General features: G+C 45.4%; 1 protein-coding gene across 1 annotated transcript; it reads right to left on the minus strand.

Annotated features, from left to right (window-relative positions):
- Nucleotides 1–2,501: 2,501 nt before the first annotated feature.
- On the minus strand, nt 2,502–9,770 carry MALSU1 (mitochondrial assembly of ribosomal large subunit 1). The gene is made up of 4 exons (XM_037383654.1): nt 9,567–9,770; nt 7,550–7,728; nt 4,497–4,578; nt 2,502–3,313 (listed from the first exon to the last, which is right to left on the minus strand). Exons 1-4 carry the CDS (start codon nt 9,754–9,756, stop codon nt 3,087–3,089), a joined length of 678 nt encoding a protein of 225 aa, XP_037239551.1. The 5' UTR covers nt 9,757–9,770; the 3' UTR covers nt 2,502–3,086.
- Between the last annotated feature and the right edge of the window lie 107 nt (nt 9,771–9,877).

Raw genomic sequence — 9,877 nt, forward strand, 5'->3', positions numbered from 1 at the left:
AGGCAGGAGCAGTCACACCAGCAAGCAAACGTGGCTGCAACCCCCATCTTGCTCCTGCCACCCCACCCCCCCAAACACACACCACTTGCTGGTGCGGTGGTATTGCCTCTCAGTTTGGAGCCTTGTTAACACTGTTTGGAACAGAAATGAGACTAGACGTTTAACCAAATGCTTTAGAGTGAGAGGGAGGGATTGGGGAACGGAGGAGTGCCATGAATAATAGAATTCTTTATCTCTTAAAGAGGAGTGGAAAACCAAACTTGGTTTCCAGGCCCTTGCACCCTCCCACTTGTCTTCACAGCTCATTTTCTGGGACCAACCAGCAGAAAGAGGGAACTGAAGAAGAAATGATGGCTGTAAAAGACACTGCGTAGGGAATTGCATTTCACAGGGAACTCTGAGCTTGTTCTTCCATGCCGGTATTGAGCTATTTTCTCAGAGCCAGCATCCATGCCCTTTGAGCAACGTGTAAGAAGTTAAGCCTTCCTCTGTATCACTGGTGCATTTGTGACAGCTAAACCCCTGACTGTTTTAAGCATTTGCTTAATCATGATGCTTTTATTTGCTTCTAACCTTCCAAAGCTTTTATTTCTGAGCTGCAATTTCAAAGGCATGCGCTCTGTGTGTTAGTTTCTGTTAAGTGAAGCATGCGTGCTGTGCGGGACAGCATGGTCTTGGCATGGTACTAGGGCATGGGATTCTTAAATGAACGTGAGGAATCGCGGAGGAGGCACTCGAGCTGGTCTGTAACAGAGATGGTAGCTCAACTGCTCGATAATGAAGTCCCTTGATGCAGTGCAGGAAATTAATGAAATGATGACAAAAGTTCCACCCTCGTAATTGTTTCTCCTCTTCATCCCATCATCAAGGGATCCCAGACAGCCAAACCTGCACAGGACTGAGTGATGAGCCTACGGACTCATTGGAAAAGCTGCTCGGTATTTTTATTTTACATGGAAATCGCCTGATCAATGGAACTGAAACCATTCCCCAACGTTTCCCTTCTGAAAGGGGTTTAGTGTTGCACGGTACCGACCATCCAGACCGCCTTTATTAATTCCTGCATCCCACCTTTTAAGAGTGTCAGGGCAAAGACTTGCCAAGTCAGGCAGGTGACCTGGCTGGGGCATCGCGGTAGCTCAGCACGGGTTATGACTGCTCCTGTTAAATGCAGGATGAGGAAGTTCTTTCCCTGAGCTGGCAGTCCTGATTTAATAGCAGCCACTGGATATTCAATAGAACTCCGTTTCACAACATGCTTTGGCAGTAAATTCAGTTATACTTTTTCATTTATTTTACTGATTTTTGTCTCCTTGGTTAATTTGATTTTTTTTTTTTTGGTCTTGGTTTGCACGCTATTATCCCTTTCCAGCTGTAAGAGTCCTAGTCTGTTCACACAGAAGCTGTTCCCGAGCTCTTGATGTTTTTTTCTGGGTGCTGCTTTTGCTGCTGTGCTCTTTGAGATGGGATATACTGTACGCAGTTCTGGTTACTAAATGTGGGTTCACGTAACAGTGTAATGTTTGCTGAACCTGCCTCTATTCATTTAGTATTACTTATCTTCAGCAGCAGCAAAAGGCAAATGGTTTCAGGGAATGATCCAAAGTTACTCCCACGCATCCCTCCTAGGAGGAAATGCCTGGTTTAGAACCCATCATGCTGTAAGACAGCCAAGGTTATCTTCCCCCGTGTGGATTACTTCCTGACAAGTATTGCAAAGCATTTTGAAAACCTTTCTTTGCAGTCAGACTTAACACCAATACCTTTATTTCATGGGCAAAGATGTTTTATCTGCATAGTTTAACTACATTCAATAAATGTTCCTTTTGCTTAATTTGCAGAGCTATCTGCTGCCTCGTGTCACAGAGCAGGTGAGCTCAGAGGCAGTCACTCCTGAAAAAACAGGCTAGACAGAGCAAGAAAACACAACCACTCTGAAATGAGGAAGAAGGGGTGGGTTTTGGTTTTGGGGTTTTTTTGGTTTTTTTTTTCAAAAAAAAGTGACCACCATTTCCACCTGAACAAGCAGCTGCTGTGCAGGGAAGAGATGCAGACAGGGCTTGAAGTACTTTGTGGGGCTATGAGGTAAAAAAGGTGAGCGTCCTCAGGATCTGCTTCTGTTCCTGCTTCCTGATGCATGGCACAGCAAGCTTCTGCAGAAGACATCCTGTTCTAGCGATGAAAGCACTGTCCTACAGTGGAGAAAAGCATCTTGTTTTACACAGTTTTGTAACCATCTTGAAAGCTCTTCTAACTGGTTATGGGACCGTGCAGCAGTCAAAGAACACACAGCACTTCTGAAAGTGCTGAACAGACTGTTAGCAGCAAGTAAGGCTCAAGGACTAAGGAATTCCTTTAGAACCACTTTTGCCTGCCTCAGAGAAGCTGCCACAGTGTGTTGCCTCAGTGTCTTCTTCCAGAAACCAGGTGAGAGGAAAACTAGGAGAGGCACCAACTGCACTCTCAGAATGAGCTGAATGTTTTAATGTGAAGACAAGGAATTGAAGCTCTTCAGGGGTTTTTTTTATTTATTAAAAAGAGATTTGCCTTGGCTGAAAAACTGACTTACTGTCTGTTAACACACACTTACGTTATGCTGCTTTTGGCTTTTATGTGCTCAGTAACACCAGTTTTACCTCCTCTTTCAACTCTGAGCATGACTTGCTTCATCGTGACCAGAAGCAAATGGCTTAATCCAAGAAGCCTCATCTAAACTCTACTATTTCACATAGTTTTTCCTTGCAGCACTCAGGCCTCTTTTGCACTGCCACTGCAGGCAAGTCTTCCAAAGATACTAGAAAAACAATTACTGTAGAGGCTGAGCATGAGTTTCAGGGTAAGTAGGTGTCTTTGCCCCACTCTTCTCACTGCAAACTCCCTTCAGACAGTGACTTGCCCAGGAAGCTCCCTTATGATAGGAGGAGTTCTTTGACTTTTTATGGTTGGATTTGATCTTAAGGGTCTTTTCCAACAGCAAAGATTCTATGATTATGACCACTTTTTGTAGATTGTTCAGAACTTTTCCTAGGCACATCCAATAAATACTGTATTGTACTGATCAACTGCAGTGGCCACAGAGTCAGAAATCAAGGTTCTATGTTTCTTTCATCTGTCTTTCCACTCAGCAGCTGCATTAAGTTCTTGTCTCGAGATGGATCACTGCTGTTAGGAGTCAATCCAAATATAAAGTCTTCTGGCAGTAACTGTCGAGTCATCTGGGCTAACTGGTCATCGTAGGAACCGAGAGTCCATAGCTTCTCCAATTCATAAACCTCTCGTGTCTCTGGCAGCATGAAATGCACCACTATGCTACCTGCACAGAACAGAAATTCACAATGCGTTAATGTGAACTATAAAGCGCTGCTACACTTCCAGCTGCACAAAAGCGTTCAAGTCTTCCACCCCCATTCTGGCTCGATACACTGGGTCAGCTGATGGAGGTCTCTTTAAGTTGCTGATTCGAGTCCCTGAAAGTGTTAAGATTTGGTCAGTCCTTTAACAGACTCTTAAGACTACAGCCAGGAGAGTGAGAGGGACAATACTCACGATCACAAGACTCCAGACCAAGGAAGTTACGACTTCTAGGAGTCAGAAGGACGTCATTCAAAAGAAATTTTACCTGAGAGTCACCTCCCTTAGATTACAGATGGACTTTCAGTTTTCCTGTATTACCAACAATACTCGGCTATAGCCAAGTAATTTTCTTCTGGTGTGTTGCTCACATTTCCCAGGTGGGTTTTATAATGAAACAGGTCCAAACTTTGATATAAGTTTTTTCTTACAGAAATTAATTCTGTGCAAACAATACTAGGGAATGTTAATTCCAGTGTACTTCTCATGCACTTTTTTCTAGTTACGCCTTTAAATTTTAATTTGTTTTCAGTTATAACTATCAAAATCATTGACAGTGAAGTATCCAAGTCTTAACATCACTGGCTGCAGCGCTCCTCATCTACCCGTGCTCTCTTTTAAGCCAAAACACAAAGTTAGAGGGTGATATTCTAGAGCTAGCTAGTGAAGGAGAAATGCTTTCTGAATGCAAAATCTTTTATGTTTGTGTAGAGTTTCACACTTGTAAAATAAAGAATTAAACTCAATTTCTTAGGACTGAGGTTTTACCCCATGTCATGGTATGATCTGGATGGTGGAAGTCTTTTCAGCAGTTTGCTACTAAGGCCGCATACAAAGAGCCCTCACTCACCCAACAAAGGATTATATACACCTGAGAAAGTTGTCTGAAGTAGCTTTTCTCTTTCCACTACTGTTATCTTCAATTTATTAGGACCTCTTTTAGCCACTGAAGTTATTGCTTTCTTCTCAGTGCCAGCGATCTTTAGTAAAGATGTATTTAGTAACAACTTCAAGCAGTAACTAGAATTCCAAAACAGCAGAGTATATTGTAAACTCTCCACGGCAATCAGAGTTCACTGTGAGATGTTTCCTTGAACAAAGAGCTCATGCAGAACTTCCTATTTCTCAGATTCACAAACACTTACCAAAATCAATGCACAGCCAGTCATCTGTCTCTTTCCCTTCAATTTGAGTATGAGGATCACTTTCTTCTTTGTGGTGCTTGTACTGAGAAAAGAAACAGTGGCAGAAAACTAAATACTTTTATATATTTAAATACATATATTTAAAAGCATGGAAACTTAACAGATAAGCTGGACTTTGAGTTGCCTAGAGTTGTTTTAAATCTTAAATGGGCAAGATTACTTCATATTGGTTCTGGGGTCTGCACACAAAAATAAGTATACACTTGCAGCACCAGAAAGTACTCGGTGGGATTTAGTATCAGATCTGGAATCCTAATGCTCATAATTCCCATACAGTTACCCATGAATTTTATAGGTGTCCATTTTTTCTCAAAACGAATATTGAATACAATTGCTTAGCATTAAAATAGTCTTTCAGTTATCGGTTTCCTGTAGCTGCCATTACCACCAAGTTTTATTTTCCTTTAAGGTTTCTTTCATTGTTGTTTTTCGTTGGTTAGTTAAGGATGCAGAAATGGAGATGCTAAGCTTATCCTCGTCTCAGAGGGAAGGGGTTGGGGAGAAAACAAGCTTCAACCCATGCTGTAAGGAAGGCATTCCAAGAAGCCTCCTGTCTGTTCAGTGCATGCTCTCAACACTCACTGCAAGAGGGGGGGGAAAGCAAAGCAGCACACAGGTTCCCAAGCTATGAACCGCTGTGAGAGAGGGGAGGGGGCAGCTCAGAGCATGGCTGCAAACGCTCAGCTAGGGCAAGGTAGTTTGTTCCCTGTGCAACAGGATGGCTTTCATAGATGCCAGCTTGAGAGGCTCGGCTCTCCCCACCGAGCACACAAAGAATCTAAGCACCCACCAGAGCAAAGAGATCTGACAACTAGAGGCTCTCATACTGTCACTTTCAGACCTGGCCGCAACCCACTTGTTTCTTTACAAGAAGCATCAATAGAAAAAAAATAATGATAAATGAAGTCAAGTGCATCTTCACAGAGCTTCTTTATTCAAATTTCTATTTGAAGCAGTCAATCAAAAAAATACAGAAACCTTTTTCAAGCTGAAATTAAAACCCAAACTAAACAACATTTATTTCAGCACAAGGCCACAAGGAAACTAAGAGTGAAGCTGCATGGCTCTTAACAGGCCTTTCTGCCACAAAAGACAAACTACAAAACAAGTAGTTGTAACAGCACGGCTGGCTAGCCCTTTACTGGGAAAGCAATTGCTACAAAGGAACTGTTCCTGGTTTTTCCCACACAACGCTAGCTGCTGGACAGCGGCCCCAGTTTGCAAACCAGAATGGAGAACTTTCAAAATGTAATTCACAACCTGTTCTACCTTCCTTTCTTTAAGATAGCTTGTGAGATATCCTCAAAAGCAGGTGATTTTCAGAGACTCTCTGAAAGTCTGCTTAAATTACTATAGAGCCCAGCATGCCCTGCCACCACCTATGTAACAGAGGCTGGAAAGGCTGATCTCCACTGCAAGTTTCCCTCAGCTTTGTCTTTAAGGGCTGTGTAATGGTAAACAGGTTATAACAAAGTCAAGTGTTAGTTTCTTCCTCTCACGTGAAACCAGACAGGAAGGGGTAAGCAGTAGTTGGGACTTTGCCATTTACAAGCTACTGGAAGAAAAGCAGGAAGACTCATGCTACGCAAGCGCTTCTGCAACTTAGTGTAAATCACGTATTACCATAACGTTTTGCCAGCTGCTTAGCAGCACTCCTGAGCACACCTGCTCTGCTTTACATCTTAAACGACAACTTTATTTTTGCCCTGAAAACTTTCAATGCCAGGCAAGCTCAGCCGCTCCTGAGTACTTGGCCAGGCTTCGCGGTTTCTCGGGATGCTCAGGAGGACACCATGTCTCCCCAGAGGCTCTGCTCTTACAGCCACCAGGAGTAGCCAGTTGTGGCACAGGCATGTTTTTGCAGGGTGGGTGGTGGTCACTGATCTCTTCTGGTCTGAGGGAGATGGAGACCTGTTGATTTCAGACTAGCAAGTTATGCAAGTGATAGAGTACATACTAAGCACTTAAATACAGGACATTCAATCACACTAACACAACTTCTAGCTTGAGGCAAAATTGTAGCCTGTAAAGATGCATCAGTTCCTGCAGAGAACACAAGAAACTCGCCTTAGCTGCTCAGAAAGGCACCGAAAAGCAAGACCGTCTCCCCCACTCCTTCCCTTCAAGTCTCACAGCTGAAACCAATGGGACTGGAAGGAAGAAAGTAAAACTAAGATCCAAAGAAAAAATGGGGTCAGGCAGGGAAAGAAAGTGCATGAAGAGAAGGCAAACTGCAGGTTGAGTATAGACAGTTGGTTGAGATGGGGACTAGGCATATTCCTTACACCATGCCTTCTAACAGTCAGCTGGCTCTCTTCTGGCCATAAAATGTCTCTCTCCTTCAGTCTGGTCCTTATCCCTAAGGACCTATTCAGTTTTACTCCAATGTCTATTTTTGTACTGAAAAGCTCACATTCCGCCAAAGCCAAACAGTGCAAGACTCCTGTGCAAGAATGGCTGCTGCTGCTGCTTCTCCCCTCCTCCTACACAGGCACAGTGTGGGGACTATTAATTAGCAGTTCATTTTAGTAAGCCAGCGAGGGGACCCCTGTGCCTCATAATATGCCATCTTTTTTTCTGGTCTTGCAATACATCCGAGAACCTGGAAATTTTAGGGATTAGGGTTTGGCAACAGTCAGATTAAGCTGTTTTGAATGAGTGGGAACAGCTATAAAGCTTGCTGGACAGAAGACAAAAGTGGACACACAGGTCACCACCACCATTTCACATCATCTTTGCCACCAAACTGTGCTTATTTTATCACTGTTCTAAATACAGAGAAGTCTGTTTTTAAAATATATTCTCTACATTTTGAGTAGTACCGCTAAACGCAAAAATTACAGTCAGTCGCTAGATGTATTCAGGACTAAACAAAGGATAATTAATTTCATCTTGCCTGGTACACCCCCATACATGCAATCCTGGGGGAATTCCTTTCACAACATTTAAAACCGTTCTCCAAAACCCAGAGAGCACAGCGTGAACTGTCTTACCATTTTCAGCATGTAATGTGCCATTGCATGGAGGTGTCGTGTTGAAGATCCGCTCACAATTATAAAATAATTGGAGTATTTAATTTCTGGAGGTAGCTGGATGACACAGATGTCTTTAGCATTTTCTTGCCTCAGCAGAGCTACAACAAATTCAATGTTGAACTTCGGAAGCACAGTATCTGGATCAGACAGAAAAAATGATGCAGTGGTAATTTATCTTTTTAATTGCAAAAATCAACCACTTAAGATGACATAAAATGGCAATGAGCTGAATTATTGCCTAAGATAGCCACTCACAGTGGAGTTTGGTTTGATACTGACAACGCAACATGCACTGCAGATTTTTAAAGATCATTTTTAAAACCATCAAAGTTGAGAACTAAGCACTCTTCTGGTAAATAACACTACCACTAGATATAGCAGCCAGCAAACATCAAAGTTTCTTTCAGGTAACTAACTTATTTCTTGTTGTTAGTACTTTAGAGTCAATGCTATCATCAGATATTTGTCAATTATCATCAATGAAACCTAAGTACTTCAGACATTATTAAAATGACAAAATTAAAAGTATTTCAGAATAATGCTTTTCAACAGGTCTGTGATAATACATGGTGATGAAATCACTCTAAAATCTTTAGATGAAATCAATATATTGAAAATGTAGCTGACATGATGCAGCGTGAAGGTACTTTTTATCTTTGCACCCAGTAAAGCCACTTTTTCCCTAGCCTATTCTGCCACAGAGGACTACTGTATTCTAGACAAGACTTTAGTCCTTCAACAGTTTAAGCAAGTCAGTTTAGAAACTAGTAAATTAGTGCAACTACCTTCTGTTCGCACCATGAAATCAGTTTATTTTGAATTGCCCACAATTAGGTAGATGCAACTTGTACATACTTACGGCATAATTTGAATCTGTCAGCAATGCATGCTTGCCACTATAAAGTGAGCGTTAGTGCAGAATGAGCATCAGCACAGAGCCAAGCTTTATATTTACCAATATAAAGAAAAAGGCAAGCAAAAGAACAATAGCTACATATAATTATATGCATGAATGGGGATGTGAAATTGGATCAGATCTCTGTAAATGAAAGCCTTTGAGCTTAGGGACTCATGCACTCTTTCAACTTTTGCTGTGGTCACACATGCAGAAGATTAGCAGTGGCCACTGCTCCTCCAGACACAGCGGTTACAAAAGTTAAATATTTGCCTGGTAGCCACATGTGAAGTCTCTAGTGCCTACTTAAGAGAACGAATGGTCTAAACAACCCCAGGCACATTCTGCCACGCTGAACGTCATTGTCAGATCTAGGCTAGAGAAGATTTGCAGAACAGCTACAACAAACCAGCTCTGCGCACGCATCTGTACAGGGAAACGTTTTTCTGTTATAATAAGCGTGTATGAGAAAAACGCCTCCAACTCAGCACCAGTATCCTCACAGAAGTTCTGCACTAGCCATTGACTCCCCACGTCAGAGCACGGCTTAGGAAGCTGGTTCAGCACCACGGTTACGGCTGTGAGGCCTGTGCTCTCAGCCGAGATAAGGGCGATTCGGTCGCGCAGGATCCTCCCGCAGCTGCGGAGCGCGACTCCCCGTGTCCTCAACAGTCGCTTTCCTCCCGAGGCGTTACACTCCGCGCAGGGCAGAGCCGAGGGCCCGAGGGTCGCGGCCTCCTTGGCGCGCCGCCTCACAGCCGTGCCGGGCCCGCCAGGCCGCGCCCCGTTGCCCAGCGCCTGGCGCCCGCGGAGCCCCAGGCCTTGCGGGCCTTGCGCGGCGCCTCGCTGGCCGGGCCGCTCCGCACAACGCGCTCCCTCACCCGCTGTGAGGCCGCGGGCCGGCCGGCGCCCTCGGGGCCACCTCGAGAGCGACCAGCCTTACCAGTCGCGACAGAACTAGCGCGAAGGACCAGGCGGGAAGCCAAAAGGCCCGCGAGCGGTGTCGCGCTCCGACAGGCCCCGCCGGCTCACGCTGGCAGCTCTGCCCCCACGGCTGGGCCGCCCTTCGCCGGGCCCTACCTGCCGCCTGGCGCCGCTCCGCCGCCGCCCCCAGCGCCCCGGCTCCGCCGCCTCCCGCGCCCCGCGCCGCCGCGCCGCCCCCACGGGGAGTCCCGAGCCCCGGCGGCCGCGGCTCCGGCAGGAGGGCGCCCCCCGCCGCGGCGGAGAGAGGCCGCCAGAGCCGGCGCCCCCCCGCCACCGCCCGCCACATGCCCGCCGCCGCCCCGCCGCCCCCGCGGCCCGCCCCTCCCGCACGCCGCCTCGCGATTGGCCACTGGCGGCCACGCCCCTCTCACCTCACTGGCGCGTCCTGCCGGCGGGCGGGCGGTGCC

The sequence above is a fragment of the Falco rusticolus genome, chromosome 4, assembly GCF_015220075.1.
Source record: "Falco rusticolus isolate bFalRus1 chromosome 4, bFalRus1.pri, whole genome shotgun sequence".
Taxonomy (NCBI): Eukaryota; Metazoa; Chordata; class Aves; order Falconiformes; family Falconidae; genus Falco; species Falco rusticolus.

Bases quoted from the DNA above. Each gene is read 5' to 3' on its own strand.
- MALSU1 (XM_037383654.1), bottom strand. From the start codon at position 9,756: ATGTGGCGGGCGGTGGCGGGGGGGCGCCGGCTCTGGCGGCCTCTCTCC. The intron at 7,729-9,566 runs GTAGGGCCCGGC...TGTCTGATCCAG, and splicing joins GGAGCGGCGCCAGGCGGCAG to ATACTGTGCTTCCGAAGTTC. The intron at 3,314-4,496 runs GTAAGTGTTTGT...TGTTCTGTGCAG, and splicing joins CTGGCTGTGCATTGATTTTG to GTAGCATAGTGGTGCATTTC.